General features: G+C 49.2%; 1 protein-coding gene across 2 annotated transcripts in view; it reads left to right on the forward strand.

Annotated features, from left to right (window-relative positions):
* FKBP15 (FKBP prolyl isomerase 15) overlaps positions 1 to 18,712 on the forward strand; it is a 1,277,056-nt gene that overhangs the window by 492,355 nt on the left and 765,989 nt on the right. For both annotated transcript variants that reach the window (XM_030206543.1, XM_030206544.1), the window contains one exon: positions 13,340 to 13,388. In XM_030206543.1, the coding sequence (XP_030062403.1) occupies positions 13,340 to 13,388 (49 nt within the window). The remainder of the gene's footprint in view (positions 1 to 13,339; positions 13,389 to 18,712) is intronic.

The raw sequence follows: 18,712 nt of genomic DNA on the forward strand, positions 1-18,712 counted from the left end.
AGGGATCGGTGCTGGGGCCGATTCTGTTCAATATATTTGTGAGTGACATTGCCGAAGGGTTAGAAGGTAAAGTTTGCCTATTTGCGGATGATACTAAGATTTGCAACAGAGTGGACGCCCGGGAGGGAGTGGAAAGCATGAAAAGGGATCTGAGGAAGCTAGAAGAATGGTCTGAGGTTTGGCAATTAAAATTCAATGCGAAGAAATGCAAAGTGATGCATTTAGGGATTAGAAACCCACGAGAGACGTATGTGTTAGGCGGGGAGAGTCTGATAGGTACTGAGGGGGAGAGGGATCTTGGGGTGATAGTATCCGAGGATCTGAAGGTGATGAAACAGTGTGACAAGGCGGTGGCCGTAGCGAGAAGGTTGCTAGGCTGTATAGAGAGAGGTGTGATCAGCAGAAGAAAGGAAGTGTTGATGCCCCTGTACAAGTCATTGGTGAGGCCCCACGTGGAGTATTGTGTTCAGTTTTGGAGGCCGTACCTTGCGAAGGATGTTAAAAAAATGGAAGCGGTGCAAAGAAAAGCTACGAGAATGGTATGGGATTTGCATTCCAAGACGTATGAGCAGAGACTTGTTGACCTGAACATGTATACCCTGGAGGAAAGGAGGAACAGGGGTGATATGATACAGACGTTCAAATACTTGAAAAGTATTAATCCGCAAAAAAATCTTTTCCGGAGATGGGAAGGCGGTAGAACGAGAGGACATGAAATGAGATTGAAGGGGGGCAGACTCAAAAAAGATGTCAGGAAGTATTTTTTCACGGAGAGGGTGGTGGATGCTTGGAATGCCCTCCCGCGGGACGTGGTGGAGATGAAAACGGTAACGGAATTCAAACATGCGTGGGATATGCATAAAAGAATCCTGTGCAGCAGGAATGGATCCTCAGAAGCTTAGCTGAAGTTGGGTGGCGGAGCAGGTGGGGGGAAGAGGGGTTGGTGGTTGGGAGGCTAGGATAGGGGAGGGCAGACTTACACGGTCTGTACCAGAGCCGGTGATGGGAGACGGGACTGGTGGTTGGGAGGCGGGAAATACTGCTGGGCAGACTTATACGGTCTGTGCCCTGAAAAAGACAGGTACAAATTCAAGATATGAGTTTATCTTGGGCACACTAGATGGACCATGCAGGTCTTTTTCTGCCGTCATCTACTATGTTACTATCCTTCAGAATATGGAAGAAGGATTCGACTGAAAATAATTAGAAACTGCATAAGGAATGGCAAGTCAAATGCAAAGCACTGATAAGGAAGGCAAAAAGGGACTTTGAAAAAAAGATTGCGTTGGAGGCAAAAACACATAATGTGTACAAGAATCAGTTGGACCGCTAGATGACCAAGGGGTAAAAGTGGCACTCAGGGAAAATGGGACAACTTCGCTATGAGGAAAGGCTGAAGCGGCTATGGCTCTTCAGCTTGAGATATGATAGAGGTCTATAAAATAATGATTGGAGTGGAATGGGTAGACATGAATTGCTTGTTTAATGTTTCCAAAATTACTAGGACTAGGGAGCACGTAATGAATCTACAAATTGGAGAAAATATTTCTTCACTCAATGTGCAATTAAACTCTGGAATTTGTTGCCAGAACATGTGGTAGTGACATTTAAAAAAGTTTTGGGTAGCTTCCTAAAAGAAAAGACCGTAAGCCATTATTAAAATGGACTTTGGGAAAATCTACTCCATTTTTGTAGGATAAGCAGCATAAAATGTATTGTACTGTTTTGGGATCTTGCCAGGTACTTGGAACCTCGATTGGCCACTGTTGGAAACAGTCTGTCCCAGTATGGCAACACTTATGTACTTATGTAAGAGAGAGGGATCAAGAAAAGGACAAATGGGGCATTTTGTCTGTTATATTGATATCAAATACTCTTTTCATTCATCTCATCTGTGTAACTGTTTGCCCATCAAGTAGTATGGTGTCATTTAACTTTCAGAACAGGGTCTCTGTATCTTTTCCACTTACTGGCAGATCTCTACTGGTGTATGGTCCAACCATATAGTAGTACCAATCCCCACCTCTGTCACTATCAGCACCAAGTTGTTCCATACTAAAAAATCTAATCTGGTATAAACTATGTATGGCAAAATAGAAAATGCAGTTTTTAGTAATTGGATTCAACAGCCTCTATATGTCCACTACTCCTAAATTCTTTGTGAACCTTTTGGCCTTGGCCCTACTCCCTTTGATGTAATATTAAAAATCCCCTCCCAGAATGAGTTTTCCCTCCCCCAGCCCTGCTACTCTCTCTCAAAGGTCATTGAAGAAGGTTCATTTGGAAAGTATGTTCATAATGTAGCAGTGGCGTAGCCAGACAGCCAATTTTGGGTGGGCCTGAGCCTAAAGTGGGTGGGCACAAAATTATCTCTGCCCCGCCATACCTCCACCTCAAAATATAAATACTTTAGCTAATGAGGATCCTCAAGCTCTGTTAGCTGAAGACTTTCTCCAAAGGCAATTAATACCAATCAGTCCAGCACTTTTCTCCCTTCCCCGCCTCCAGTCTACGGTCTGGCACCTCTCCCTAGCTCCACCCCATCGACAATTAATACCTTTAATTAAATTTAGATATTAGATATGTATCGTATGTCAATTTTAGATATTAGATATGTATCATATGTCAAAGAATAAAGTGGTTGTTGAAAGCATCAATCAAAGCGACAATCGCTCAACTGCAAAACACTATGCACAAATTTGTGCAAAAACACACTCAGAAGCCTTACTGTACCATAAATATTACACTGAGCAGACCCTAATACACCAATATACCGATACGGAAATGCAGACCACCAACAATATGAAACAAGGGATCATATCACAATTCTCATGTAGAGCCACAAAACACCTTTTTAGGGTGGATAGTGTTCACAATGAGCTCCTTTTATTAACGACCATATATAGATCCTTCAAGAGGTAGTGTGTCATGATTTAGGCTCTACACCCTTTCTGATGTTTTGGTGCCCTCAGTAAGGCCAATACACAAATTCTCCACTGCAAAACACTATACACAAACTTGTGCAAAAACACACTTATAACCTTACCAAACCATAACAGCACTAATTCCAAGGACAGGACGAGCTACAACCTTATGCGTGGAAAGGCAGCACTATAATTACACCGGGCTCTAAAACACCAGTACACACCCTAGTGAAACAAAACAAAAAAGGCTGCAAATACTACACGCTAGCAGAATACTGCACCTTGATCACACATGAAAAACACATGACACAACAGATATGAAGGTAAATTTATGAACTGGAAAGTTACCTCAAGAAGTCAGACTCAGCATGCAGCAATACTAGAAAAACTGAAACTTACATGCAAAATATCACAGATGCACATTTCCAAAAGTTGACATATTCCAATTAATAAATTCTGAATTAAAAAATGTTTTCTACCTTTGTTGTCTGATCATTTAGTTTTTCTATTCGCGTTGGTCCCAGTGTCTTCTGTTTTATGCAGTGTCTTCTTTCTATTTGATATTTTTTCACTCACCATATCCACCATCCTCCTGTGTCCTTATGTTTTCTCCCCCTGCCCTCTCCTCTCCTCTCCTCATCCATGTCCAGCAATTTCCTCTCTCCCCTCCATCCATCCATGTCCTGATGTCCAGCAATTTCCTCTGTCCCCTTCCCTCCAGCGATCTGTTCTCTCCCCCCCCGCCGCCCTCCTCTCCATGTCCAGTGAGTCTCGCTGTCCTCCCTCAGTTCCACAAAAGCCCTCCGAGTCCTCTCCGTTCCCCCCTCCCCTCCCACCCATGGCCAGCGAGTCTCCCTGCCCTCCCTCAGCTCCCCAAAAGCCCTCCGAGTCCTCTCTGTTCCCCCCCACCCATGTCCAGCGAGTCTCCCTGCCCTCACTCAGTTCCCCAAAAGCCCTCCCAGTCCTCTCCGTTTCCCCCTCCCCTCCCACCCATGGCCAGCGAGTCTCCCTGCCCTCCCTCAGCTCCCCAAAAGCCCTCCGAGTCCTCTCCATCCCCCCGCGCACATGAATGTGTTGAACCTGTCCTTTTTCTTTCAGTAGCAGCGAGCGACGTGAAGGCACTGCAACGCTCGCCAGCTTCAAGTTCTCCCTTTCCTGTTCACACAGTGTTCGTCCCGTCTTCGCGGAAACAGGAAATACGTCATTGTAAAGGCGGGACGGACACTGCGTGAAGAAGAAAGGGAGAACTTGAAGCTGGCGAGCGTTGCAGTGCCTTCACGTTGCTCGCTGCTAGTGAAACAAAAAGGACAGGTTAAACATTTGCGTAGTGGGGGGGGGGCAGACGGAATGGCGGAGGAGTGGAGGAGGACTGATGGTCGGGCCAGGGAGGGAAGGAGGAATGCCACGCGGAGCGACTCGGGGTGCACCATTCCTGGGTGGGCCTTGGGCTTAAGTGGGTGGGCCTGGGCCCACCCGTGCCTACGCCCCTACAATGTAGAACCATTTTACCTGTAGCCACTTTCCTATCATTTACCTTTCCTCTCTTATCTCTTACCAATATATGGGCAACCAATGGCTAGTACCGTTCACACTTATGTCTCAAACAAATACCCCAGAAGTGAACTACAAATGGTCCATTAACTCACTTAAAGCTTTGCACCAATGAAAGAAATTAGATATACAAAAAAAGTTTATTAAAAAAGATTATTGGTGAGAGGAGGTTTTTGCCGCGTCCCTTACCTGTAATGCTCTCTCTTCGGCCGTCTCGAGCTCCTCCGTGGGAGGAGGCGCTGGTCGGGAGGGGCAGTCTGATGCTGGTCTTCTCCGTTGCTCCAGGGGTGTTCTGTCAGCCGTCTGGGCTGCTCCGGTTCTCCGCTTTGCATCGGTGGCAGCTGGGGATCATTGGCCATGTTGGCAGTGCCGGCATCCCCGAAGATAGGGTGCCCTTCCGGGCGCGGAGCCCAAGAACGCTGTAGACTCTCCCCTGACACCTGGATTGGCTACTCGCGGTGGGACGCCGCCCCCTTCTGTTGGCCAACCTATCCGGGATTCTCTGAGGGCTGATGGGCGGTTCTGCCTTCTGTCAGCTGTTTCCTGTTTTCCTGATGGTGGGGGCTATTTAGGAGCAGCTCCTCATTACTCTCGTCTAGTAGACTCCTGAGCGCGTGTTTCACTCGTCTCTTGGACTGCCTTTGAACCTTTGCCTGGACCTGGACTGTGGTTTTTGCTTGCTGCCTGCTTTTGAACCTTTTCCTGGACCTTGACTGTGCTTTTGCTTGCTGCCTGCCTTTGAACCTTTGCCTGGACCTGGACTGTGCTTTTGCTTGCTGCCTGCTTTTGAACCTTTGCCTGAAACTGGACTGTGTTTTGCTTGCCGCCTGCCGTGGAACTTTTACCTGGCCCTGATCACTGCCTCTCTTTGAGGCCTATCCTGGAGTCGTGACTTGTATCTACACTTTGTCCTGCTGGTTGTCCTGGAACTTCTCTCAGACCGGACTTCTGTCTGGGTTCCTCGCTGGCTCCTCGACCTCAGGTAAGACCGGGATTGTTTGGCCGCCAAACACTGGCACAGGGGCTCACTGACTGCCTTTGCAGAACCTGACAGTTTTTGACCGATGACAAGCAGTTGCTGAACGTCAATAGCCTGGACCTGTATAGACGATGCTGGTAGGAATCCTTTGCGTCTTCTGAAGTCTTTTCCACCTTTATTAAGTGAGTTAATGGACCATTTATAGTTCACTTTTGGGGTACTATTTCAAACATTTTCTGCTACATAGCAAACTTTCTTGTCTTTTCACAAAGTGTGTAATATTCACCCTCAGTCAATCGGTCTTTTTAAGGAGCAATTTGCCATTTAAAAAGTGAATTAAGGCCTTTCACATTGACCGTAAGTCTTCAAACCTCCTCCAGACATTCCTTCACATACACAAGTCCATTTACCTGCCTGTTCTTTGCAACCTCTGTTTCCCCCCCCCCCACTCCCCCCAATCCTCCCCCACTCCCACGTTTGGTAAATGCCATTCACTTGCCCTCCTCCCCCGCCACCCCAACAGACCATCTCATCTGAAGTATATGCATCTCACACCCTAAATATACTTCACCTTTTTAATTAACTCTAACATTTCCAATATTCAATTTCCAGAGCAAATTTCTAACTAAAACTATATGGTCTCCCTTCATTTTCACTTTTTATAAGACCCCGCCACCCCTCCCTTCAGTCAATTTCTATCTTCTATGGGCTAAAACAGGTTTAAGAGAAACCTTTAACCATTTGGAGTGCCTGGGTCCCCACATGTTAAGCTATAAAACCAAACAGGCTGTCCTGTTTGTTGCATGATGCTCCTGAAAAATTCCTCAGTACATGTCTTCTGTCCTGCATCCACCTGTCAGTTAACAGGCCATCACCCATCATTTTATCTCCTTCAAGGTGTCAGCCCTGTTATAGATTTCTCTGAGTATTCACAGTCTTCTCCCGCCCCCACCCCACTCCAATAAGACACCTGCTGTTTCTTCAGAGTCTTTTTCCTGAACCATTCACTCGTGCTCTCCCATCTCTGTTCCGTTGGTATGACTGGACCGGTTCTGGCCTGGTTCACCTCTTTCCTTTCTGACTATTCTTATAAGGTTATCACTACTTCCTCTGCATTAACTCCTCATCCTTTAGCTTGTGTCCCCCAGGGCTCTATTCTGTCCTCTTCAACCTATTCCTGAGCCCTCTTGCCACCATTATTCAATCTTTTGGTATTTCTTACCATTTTTATGCAGATAACATATTGATGATCTGGCCTACAAATACTTTTTCTCCTGCTATTGGCCCATTATAAGATTGTTTAAATTCAATTTCTAAATGGCTTACAGATCAAAACCTAGTTTTGAATAAAATGTTGGCCTTACGGTTCACAAGTGGCCTTCCTTCCCCAAGTCTGTCTTTAAATCTCTTTGGTGCTGAGGTTCAGCCTATAGAATATTTCCATTATTTAGGTGTTATTCTTGACTCCCAACTTTCTTCTCTGCTCAGATTTCTCACTTATGCAGAATTTTTTTTCATCTTCAGTCAGTTGTGTTCAGTTAGATGATACTTTGATCATGACACTTGTCATGCTCTCATCCTCTCTCTATTAATTTCTAGACTGGATTACTGTAATATAATTTCTCTGAGGACAAGCAGGCTGCTTGTTCTCACATGTGGGTCGACGTCCGCGTTGGCCTGGGAACTGGCACTATGCAAGCAAAATACAAAAAAAAGTTTTACCAGAGTCTTCTGGCGCACGTGCGCGGACTGAGTTCCTGCCTGTTGCGCCACTCTGCTTCGGTGTTGGGAGTGCTTGCACCTTACGTACTTTCTGCTGTAGCGGTGTCTGGCCCTTCACCTGCGGTGAGGTCCCCGGCCTCGGTGCCGCCTGCAGCATCAGTGTTGGCTGCCACCCAGGTCGACTCTCCTTCGACGGTGGTGGAGGAAGCTTCGCCGCAGTCCAGGTGGGCATTGGCCCCTTGACATCGCCATCGAAGAAGTCGTTCTTCGGCGTCGAGGCAGGCTGAGTATCGGAGTGCCCTGAGAGAGGTCGTATCTGATACTGAAGAGGAGCATTCGTGGGAGTCAGAGGAAGATCCCAGGTACTTTTCTTCTGATGAGTCATATGGAGTTCCCTCTGAACCTTCCCCTACATCAGAAAGGAGACTGTCTCCCCTGGTTAGTCTATCCTTTACATCCTTTATCCGGGAAATGGCTACGGCTATTCCTTTTCCTATGGAGGTTGAGGATGAGCCCAGGGCTGATATACTTGAGGTCCTGGACTATCCTCCATCTAGGGAGGCTGTGACTGCTCCTCTCCACAAGGTACTGAAGGAGGTCCTTATGCGGAGCTGATCATACCCTCTGTCTGGTCCCATGATTCCTAAGAAAGCTGATTCCCAGTATCGGATCCACGGTGAACCTGGGCTGATGAGGTCTCAGTTACCCCACAATTCCATGGTGGTGTACTCCGCCCTCAAAAGAGCCAAGAGTACTAGAGACTATGCCTCGGCGCCCACAGGTAGAGAAGCTAGGAATTTGGACACTTTTGGAAGATGTTTCAGGCCACTATGCTCGCCGCCCGAACCCAATCTTACCAGCTCTTCACGATCATCCACGTGCAGAACTCTTTGAGGCAGTTGTCTAGCTTGCTTGAAGCCCTACCTCTGGAGCCCGCCGAGCCTTTTTGCCAGGTTGTCAGGCAGCAGAAGGCATGTTGAAAATTCCTGGCCAGGGGCACGTTCGACACTTTTGATGTAGCATCCAGAATCACTGCCCAGGGTATAGTGATGCGCAGACTCTCATGGCTCCCTGTCTCTGACCTGGATCATTCGGTCCAGCAGCGAATGGCGGATGTTCCTTGCCTGGGGGATAACCTGTTTGGTGAGAAAGTAGAGGATCTTGTTGACCAGATCAAGAAGCACAGTGATGCTATGGATTCTCTCTCCTGCTGGGCGCCTTCTGCTACAACTTCCTCAACTAGGAGGTTTTTTGGAGGGAAGAGGAGTGCTCCCTATTCCTATGCTAGGCGTAGGTATACTCTGGCTTCTCGTCATCCTGCCCAGGCTCAGTCCCAGCGCGCTTGTTCTCGTCAACAGCATGCGCCTAAGACCCCTGCTGCTCCCCAGCAAAAGCAAGGGATGGACGTTTGGTTCCAGTTCAGCATATCCACAGTAAAAGTATCCGTGCCAAACGACTTGCCGGTTGGGGGGAGGTTGATGTTTTTTCACCAAAGGTGGCCTCTCATAACCTGCGACCGGTGGGTTCTTCAAATAGTCTGGTCAGGATACACCCTCAATCTGGAATCCAAACCTCCAAATTGCCCTCCAGGAGCTCATTCTTACAGCTCCCAGCACAGGCAGGTACTTGCAGAGGAACTTTCCGCCCTTCTAAAGGCCCACACGGTCGAACCCATTCCACCAGGGGAAGAAGGGCTGGGATTCTATTCCAGGTACTTGTGCAAAAGAAAACAGGGGGGATGTGTCCCATCCTAGATCTAAGGGCCCTGAACAAATTTCTAGTCCGAGAAAAGTTCAGGATGGTTTCCCTGGGCACCCTTCTTCCCATGATTCAGGAGAATTATTGGCTATGCTCCCTGGACTTAAAAGGATGCTTACACACACATCTTGATACTTCCAGCTCACAGGAGGTATCTTCGATTTCGGTTGGGAACTTTCAGTACCGTGTACTGCCTTTTGGTCTAGCGTCAGCACCCAGGGTGTTAATAAAAAGTGCCTTGCGGTAGTCACAGCGTCGCTATGCAGACTGGGAGTGCATGTGTTTCCTTATCTCGAAGATTGGCTGGTGAAGAGCACCTCGAAGGAAGGTGCTCTGGAGTCCATGTGAATGACTATTCAGGTGCTCGAGTTACTGGGGTTCTTAGTAAATTAATCCATCCCATCTCACCCCAGTCCAAAAATTGGAATTCATTAGAGCTCTGCTGGACACGAAGACAGCTTGAGCTTATCTCCCCGAGGCAAGGGCAGAAAACCTCCTGTCTCTGGTGTCCATAGCTTGAGCATCTCAGCAGACCACGGCTCGGGAGATGTTGAGACTTTTGGGTCATATGGCCTTCATGGTTCGTGTAACACCCATGGCACGTCTGCATATGAGATCAGCTCAATGGACCGTAACTTCCCAGTGGTATCAAGCTGCGGGGGATCTAGAGGATGTGATCCAACTGTCCACCGATTTTCGGAATTCTCTTCAGTGGTAGATGATACGATCCAATTTGACCATGGGACGACCATTCCAAATTCCTCAGCCACAAAAAGTGCCGAGAACGAATGCATCCATCCTGGGGTGGGGAGCACATGTAGATGGGCTTCACACTCAAGGAACCTGCAAGCAATCTGGAAAACTCTGAAGGCTTTCAGAGATCGCCTGTCCAACCAAATCATCTTGATTCAGACAGACAATTAGGTTGCCATGTATTACACCAACAAGCAGGGGGGGGGCACCGAATCTCGTCCTCTGTGTCAGAAAACCGTCCAGATTTGGTTTTGGGCTCGCCGTCACGGCATGTTTCTCCAAGCCACTTATCTGGCAGACGTAAACAATAGTCTGGCCAACAGACTGAGCAGGGTAATGCAACGTCACAAGTGGTCGTTGAATATAGGTGTCGCCCGCAAGATCTTCCGAGCATGGGGCACCCCCTCAGTGGATCTTTTTGCCACTCAGTACAACCACAAAGTCTCTCAGTTCTGTTCCAGGCTTCAGGCCCACGAAAGACTTATGTCAGATGCCTTTCTCCAACATTGGGGAACAGGCCTTCTGTATGCGTATCCTCCCATACCTCTAATAGGGAAGACTTTGCTGAAACTCGAGCAAGACCGCGGAACCATGATCCTGATTGCTCCCTTTTGGCCGTGCCAGATTTGGTTCCCTCTTCTTCTGGAGTTGTCCTCCGAGGAACCGTGGAGATTGAAGTGCTTTCCAACCCTCATAACCCAGAACGAGGGGTCGCTTCTGCATCCCAACCTCCAGTCTCTGGCTCTCACAGCCTGGATGTTGAGAGCTTAGAATTTGCCTCCTTAGGTCTTTCAGAGGGTGTATCCCGGGTCTTGCTTGCTTCCACGAAAAGGTGTTACTCTTTCAAATGGAGGAGGTTTGACGTCTGGTGTGACAGCAAGGCCCTAGATCCTCTTTCTTGTCCTGCACAGACCCTGCTTGAATATCTTCTACACTTGTCAGAGTCTGGTCTCAAGACCAACTCTGTAAGGGTTTACCTCAGTGCAATCAGTGCTTATCATCGCCATGTAGAGGGCAAGCCTATCTCTGCACAGCCTTTAGTTGTTTGCTTCATGAGAGGTTTGCTTTTGTCAAAGCCCCCTGTCAAGCCTTCACCAGTGTCATGGGATCTCAACATTGTTCTCACCCAGTTGATGAAAGCTCCTTTTGAACCACTGAATCCCTGCCATCTGAAGTACTTGACCTGGAAGGTCATTTTCTTGGTAGCTGTTACTTCAGCTCACAGGGTCAGTTAGCTTCAGGCCTTAGTAGTGCATGCACCTTATACTAAGTTTCATCACAACAGAGTAGTCCTCCGCAAACACCCTAAGTTCCTACCGAAGGTGGTGTCTGAGTTCCATCTGAACCAGTCAGTTGTCTTGCCAACATTATTTTCCAGGCCACATGCCCACTGTGTTGAAAGCAGTTTGCACACCTTGGATTGCAAGAGAGCATTGGCCTTTTATGTGGAGCAGACGAAGCCCTTCAGACAGTCTGCCCAGTTGTTTGTTTCTTTTGATCCCAACAGGAGGGGAGTCACCATCGGAAAATGCACAATCTCCAATTGGCTAGCAGATTGCAATTCCTTCACTTATGCCCGAGCTGGACTTTGGAGGATCATGTCACGGCTCATAATGTTAGAACCATGGCTGCATCGGTGGCTCACTTAAAGTCATCCTCCATTTAAGAGATTTTCAAGGCTGCAACGTGGTCTTCAGTCCACCCATTCACATCTCAATACTGTCTTCAGCAGGATTGGTCTCCCTTTTATATCTTTTATCACTTACAATCCCCGTACTCACCAATCTATTATCTTTGCTTTCCTTGATTCTACTAGGCATCAGGCTTTCTACTTTGCAGCCCTGTCCCTATGGAATATTCTGTCTTTTTCTATTCGAGTTGAACCCTCCCTTTAAAATTTTAAATCTACCCTGAAAGTCTGGCTTCTACAGGCTTTCTCCCCTCCCTAGGCGGAGTGCGGTCTGTTTTTCACTGTGACCAGATTTTCATTTAATATGTTTTCTTTCCCCTTCCTCTCCTCAACTTGTACCCTCCCCTTCTCGTTTTGTCTTCTCTCTGTAATTTTGGTTGTGTGTGATTGAATTCTGTTGTTCCTTTCCTGTCAGAAAGTGTATTTCCTTTTCCTTTTATAAGTGCTTTTAGATTGTAAACCACTTTGAATTGCTAGCTAGCAAAGGCAGTATAGCAAATACGAATAAAATATAAAGATGAGGATGTTGCTGTTCCATTATCCAAACCTTATCATTCCAGTCTTCAGTTTCTCGTCCCTGTTCTGAACCCTGTATGATTCCCTTCATTGTTAGAGGTCAGATGGGTAAGTCCAGTCACATCTACACAGATGTTCAGGACCATCTTTCATTTCTCTTCTTTTCTGCAATGTGGATTGCACTAGATCCACTAAAAGTTCAATCCTATAGTACTCCCAATTTAAAGTTCCCAGGGACTTGATCTAAGCTGCATCCTTCTTGATGAAAGTGTAATTGGTAATGCATCATAGTATCTCAGGGTCTAGTACACTGTTGATCCAGTGCTGGATTAACTCTGTCAAGGCTTATCTCCAACCCTTCTGTTTGCTTTCCTGCAGCTGCTAAAACCGCCTGCAAGATTTTTTTTTTTTTTTGCTCCACCTTATGAACTCGTAATCTGGGATTGCTCTGAATCTTAAATTCTGTCTCCAAGAGCAATTTTCTAAATCAGTCGTTCCTCCAGCTTTGTCCCCTCGGACCTTTCACCTATTACTTGATGCTCACCTTCACCTCCTCAGCCCATTTTACGGTGTCTCAGGTTACTCTTCTTGATCTCTAATTTTACTGGTTTATTTTATTTTATTTGTTACATTTATATCCCACATTTTCCCACCTATTTGTAGGCTCAATGTGGCTTACATAGTACTGGAGAGGCGTTACAGACTCCGGTGTAAACAAATAACAAAGTGATGTTGTGGTAAGATAAAGTTCATGTGGCCCAGCCACACTAGGGAATCGTACAACAGAAGAGTTGTGTTATGTCCATTACGTTGTGTCCATTAAGTTGTGATTCAAGTCTTGAAACTAACCTCTGCTCTCTGCTTTTAAAGTTTTCTTCCTCTCCAGTACAGTTGGTTTGTTGTGCCATGGGTTTCCCCTACTCACTGTGCATCATGGCAGCACTTCCCAGTTAATCTTGCAAGTAGTCAGCAGCTGCCATGATACTTGAATCTCTGTGAGCAGGCTTGCCTCCCAGTTATGTGTATTCCTTTAGAGTGATCAACCACTTTAGTAATCAACGCTGTTCCAAGTATTTAGTGTTAAGCAGAATTGTTTTTTTAGTGGAATGTCCACTTGCTTGATGACACTCAGGCTCAGTAGAGCTGTGGTACTAAGCAGCCATACTGGGCTCAGATGTCACTTCTTTCTCCTTTCCTGTAGTTTAGTTGTATGGGCCCTCTAGCTTCTGATTTGGGAAAAAATATACATTTTCATCTTTATCTATTAGTAGGTAACTAACCTTACCTGATGGGTAGAAACAGGCCATATAAGCCAATAAAGCCAAAGAGAATCCATTTTATATGCCTTGATTTTACATCTGTTTTCTAACAGGTGCTGCAACAGGCTAGTATCAGTTGTTGGCCATTTTCACAAACACACTGTAAATGTTTGTTCCCTTGTTTTAGGGAGCCTGCTGTCCGGGCCAAGTCCAACTCCATCAGTGAGCAGTTGACGGTAAGTGTTACAGCATTGACCATGAAATGGAGCAGTGAGACAAATAAGTGTTACGCATGCCTTTTCTGACAGGTAGTAGGGTTGCATATTCCACACTAGGAAATACTCAAAAGTATATGTATGGAGGAAAATCCCTTACCATACCTGATGCTATTATATAAGGGAAGGAATTTTGGATTTAGCTTGTGTCTTTTTCAGTTGTATCTCAAGGTGAGTTACCTACTGTACCTGAATGTATTTACCTGCCCTGCAAGTCTTATAACCTAAGCTCGTACCTGAGACAATTGAGGGTTAAGTGACTTGCCCATAGTTGCAAGGAGCTGCAGTGGAATTTGAATTGGGCTCTGATTCTCAGCCTCCTGTTCTACAATACAAAGAGAACATACTTATGGGGCCCAGCAATTTCCTGATACTCTATGAAAGAAAGTACTCCGGCATAACAGTAAACACTAACACTAACCTTTTGTATTCATATTGTCTTGTCTCTTTTGATGGTGAGCCCTTAGGGCCCCTAAGGCCCCGAAAGACCTCAGAGGACAGCTGTGCAACCCCGAATCTTCACCCGCGGCGGCCGCCGTTCACCAAGGGTTGAGCCCTCAGCTGCAGGCGGCCAGCAGGACTGCTGGAACCGCGGGGTTGACGGTTGGCCCGGCTGGCAGTCAGCAAACACAGTCTATGAGAACGGCTAGCAATCCGTGGGAAGAATCACTATAGTCTCTGGAAATGGCTAGCAAGGCGGCTAGCAATCCGTGGCTAACAGTAGCACAGTCTCTGGGTAGCGGCTAGCAAGGGCGGCTAGCCATCCGCGGTTAACAGCAGCACAAGTCTCTGGATAGTGGCTAGCAAGGGCGGCTGGCCATCCGTGGCTAACAGTAGCACCGTCTCTGGATAGAGGCTAGCAAGGGCGGCTAGCAATCCGTGGGTAACAGTAGCACAGTCTCTGGATAGCTGCTAGCAAGGGCGGCCAGCCTTCCGTGGTTAACAGCAGCACAGTCTCTGGATAGTGGCTAGCAAGGGCGGCTAGCCATCCGTGGCTGACAGTAGCACAGTCTCTGGATAGCGGCTAGCAATCCGTGGGTAACAGTAGCACAGTCTCTGGATAGAGGCTAGCAAGGGCGGCTAGCAATCCGTAACACGAAACCACTGGACCTGCTTCGGGAACAGAACTGGAAGCAACAAGGTCCTCTGGTCCCTGGGCTTAAATATCGCGCCGTCCCGCCCCCCGGGAAGGAAACCCACCAATCCGGCCCCGGGGAGTCAGCAGAGCTCCTGGATTGGCCCTGCCCGAACTTCCAGGCGGAGTCATCGCCCGGGTTCGCCAATCCGGTGCGAGGTGGGAGGAGCTCCGGAATCCTCCAGCTTCTGGATCACAAGAGCGTCGGCTCCGGCGCCGCCATCTTGGCCGGCGCGAACCTCCTTTCCCCGAGGCCGGCGTTCGCCCTAGCGGGTCGCCGGTCTCGGCCTGACCTGCGGCAGCGCCGGCTCCTCCGGAGGCCCTCTCCCGCCATCCCCGATGTTGCGGATGCCGCTGGCTCCCGCTCCCTACAGCGGGAGAGCAGGTATGGACGCAGGACGTGACAGTATCCTCCCCGGATGCCCCCTCTCCCCCGGGGCTGGGTTTGAAAGGAAACCGGGCGTGGAAAGCTCTGATCAAATCTGGAGCATGTACGTTCGCCGCGGGTTCCCAGGAGTTGTCTTCGGGACCAAAATGCTTCCAGGATAGCAAATAGTATAGCCTTCCCCGCCGCTTCTGTGAATCTAAAACATCCTCCACTTCATATTCCGGATCAGGATCCGCGTCTAGAATCTCGGTCTCTTGACGTTGTGGATGCCATCGGGAACCCCGGAAACTCTTCAACAAGGAAATATGAAAGGCATTATGCACCTGTAGTGTACTCGGTAACCGCAACCGGTACGTCACTGCTCCAATCCGCGATTGGATTGCAAACGGTCCAATGTATCGGGGCCCCAACCTCCAGGAGGGCACTCGGAGTCTTAGGTATTTTGTGCTTAGCCATACCTTCTGCCCCGGCTGTAACACTGGAGCGGGTCGCCGGTGGCGATCCGCGAAGACCTTGTATTTGGCAGCTGTCCTCTGCAACTGTTCTCGTGCCATCTCCCAGACCCTTTGCAGGTCCGCTAGAGTTTGAGTAACCATGGGTGTCGGAGATTCAGAAGGGAATGGTGCTGGAAGCCAAGGATGTCGTCCATATACCAAGAAGAACGGAGATTCTCCCGAGGCCGAGTGGTCACTGTGGTTATATGCAAACTCGGCCCATGGAAGCAAGGAGGCCCAGTTATCCTGACGCTTATTGACGAATGCCCGCAAAAACCCCTTCAACGTTTGGTTAATCCTTTCGACCATGCCATTGGTTTGGGGATGATAGGCTGATGAAAAGTGGGTTTCCACCCCCAATGCCGTACACAAGGCTCTCCAGAAACGTGAGGTAAATTGGGGTCCTCGATCGCTGATGATCCGAGTGGGCAGGCCATGAAGCCGAAAAATGTGTTGAATGAAGTGTTGGGCTAAAGAGGCCGCCGATGGAAGCCCCTGCAATGGAATAAAATGGGCCATCCTGGAGAAACGGTCAGCCACGACCCAAATCACGGTGTGTCCCCGGGATCTGGGAAGGTCGGTGATGAAATCCATTGACAACTCCTTCCAGGGGGCTGTCGGCACTGACAGTGGTTGCAAGTCCCCCACGGGGTGCCCAATTACCGGTTTGATCCGGGCGCAGACAGGGCAGGTTATGACGAACTGGAGAATGTCTCGTCTCATCTGAGGCCACCGATACTGTCTAGTAATTAAACGGAGGGTCTTTTGGTATCCGAAGTGACCGGCCCATACGGACGAATGTCCCCATTGCATGACTCTTCTCCGATCGGCGGGCGGAACTAATTCTTTCAACGGAGCAACCCCCCCCCCCGCTGCCGCACTGAGACAGGCCGGGTCCAACATGGGATGAATTTCCTCCGTCTCCTCCGGAACCTCAAATGCTCTGGAGAGGGAGTCCGCAGGGGTATTCTGAGCCGCCGCCCTGAATACCAGTTGAAAGTGAAATCTGACAAAAAATAACGACCAACGGGCCTGTCGGGGATTCAGCCGTTGGGCCTCTTGAAGATACAAAAGATTCTTGTGGTCAGTGATCACCGTAAACCGGTGCTCGGCTCCCTCCAGCAGGTGTCTCCACTCTTGCAAGGCCAATTTCAATGCCAAGAGTTCTCTATCCCCCACCGTATAGTTGCGTTCCGCTGGGGAGAATTTCCGAGAGAAGAAAGAGCAAGGTTGGCGCCGACCTTTGGGGTTGACTTGAGAGAGGACTGCCCCTGCCCCCAAAGCGGACGCGTCCACTTCCACAATAAATGGTTTCTCTGGATCCGGGGCCAACAAGATGGAGGCCGAGTCGAAAGCCTCCTTTACCTGACGGAATGCCGCTTGCGCCTCCGGTGGCCAGTCCTAGACATTCGCGTGTTTCTTCGTGAGCGCTGTCAATGGCGCTGTCAATTGCGAATACCGAGGGATAAACTGCCGGTAGTAATTCGCGAATCCCAAGAATCGTTGTAGCGCTTTCAATCCCAGCGGTTGAGGCCACTCCCGAATGGCGCGGAGTTTGTCCGGATCCATCCGCAACCCCCCCGGGTAACAGAATGTGTCCCAAAAAGGGCAGAGACCGCTGATGAAAGGCGCATTTACTGAGTTTGGCATACAAACGGGATTGCCGTAGACGCTGCAGCACAGCACGAACATGGCTCACATGCTCGGCGGGATCCCTGGAGAAAATTAAGATGTCATCCAGGTATACGATTACCGTGGAGTTTAACAGATCCTTGAGTACGAAGTTGATGAATCGCTGGAATACTGCAGGGGCGTTGCATAAGCCAAACGGCATTACACGGTACTCAAAGTGTCCCTCGTGCGTGTTAAATGCAGTTTTCCATTCGTCCCCCTGCCGGATGCAGACCAAGTTGTAAGCCCCCCCGCAAGTCCAATTTGGTAAAGATCTGGGCTCCCTGCAGCTTGTCAAAGAGTTCTGGGATGAGCGGTAGGGGAAATCGATCCTTCACCGTGATGGCATTTAACCCTCGGTAGTCAATACAGGGCCTCAGGGAGCCATCCTTTTTGGTCACAAAAAAGAACCCGGCCCCGGCAGGGGACGTAGAGGGGCGGATAAACCCTTTCTGAAGGTTCTCCCGGATATACCCCTGCATCACCTTGGATTCTTCTCGGGACAAGGTATACAATCGGCCCCGGGGTGGCGTGGTATCTGCCATTAACCTAATGGCACAATTGAAGGGCCGATGAGGCGGTAGGACCTCCGCCTCCGCTGGACTGAACACATCTGCAGAGTCCTGATAGTCCATCGGTAGGGTGGCCAGACGCGCCCGTGCCCTCTCGGGCGCAGTAGTTAAGGCGGGACAACTGACGTCCCGACCCTTCAAACAGGTTTCCAGACAGACGTTACCCCAAGACCGGATCTTTCCCCCGGTCCAGTCAATAACGGGACTATGGCGCCGTAGCCACGGCAAGCCCAGAACCACCGGATGAATGGTCCGGGACAGTACCAGAAATTGAATCTCCTCCCGATGATCCTCCCCCACCTGAAGTTCCAAAAAAGGGGTGATCTCCGCGACCGGCTGTGGTAACGTAGTTCCCTGAATGGATGTTACTTGAAGCGCCAGTCGACGGGGAAGCATAGGCCAACCCATCTGTTGCAACAGTTCGTGACAAATAAAGTTGCCCCCCGACCCGGAGTCCACCAGGTCCCGGGTCCGGATCATGGTCTCGTGCCAACGTAGAGTTACGGGCAGTGTTACCAGAGAATCCGGTAGGGGAGCGGAGTGCCCCAAGACCCTTCCCCTCAAGGCGTCTTGGGGGAAGCGTTTCCCGCCCATGCGGGGCAGGAACGGACAAAATGCCCGGCCTCTCCACAATATAGGCACAGTCCGTCCCACAAGCGCTTCTTCCTGTCCGAAGGGGCCAATCGTTGACGGCCGATCATCATCGGTTCCTCCCCATCTTCCTTAAGGTCCCGGGTACCACGGCGGGGGGACGGGCCCTTGCCTGTCCGGGACGCTCTCCTCGCCCACTTCTGCCGTTCTGCCCGGGCTCTAGCTCTCTCCTGGAACCGGGTATCCACTCGAATACAGAGCGAAATCAGGGCGTCCAATTGTCCCGGGATCTCCCGTCCTGCTAGTTCGTCCTTGATTCGCTCTTGCAATCCTTCCAGAAAGATTGCCACCAGGGACTCCTGATTCCAACGCAGCTCAGTGGCGAGGGTCCGGAAACGAATGGCATAATGCGCCACCGTCCCCTCGCCCTGCTG

This window comes from Microcaecilia unicolor, chromosome 6 (assembly GCF_901765095.1).
Source record: "Microcaecilia unicolor chromosome 6, aMicUni1.1, whole genome shotgun sequence".
NCBI classification, from domain to species: Eukaryota; Metazoa; Chordata; class Amphibia; order Gymnophiona; family Siphonopidae; genus Microcaecilia; species Microcaecilia unicolor.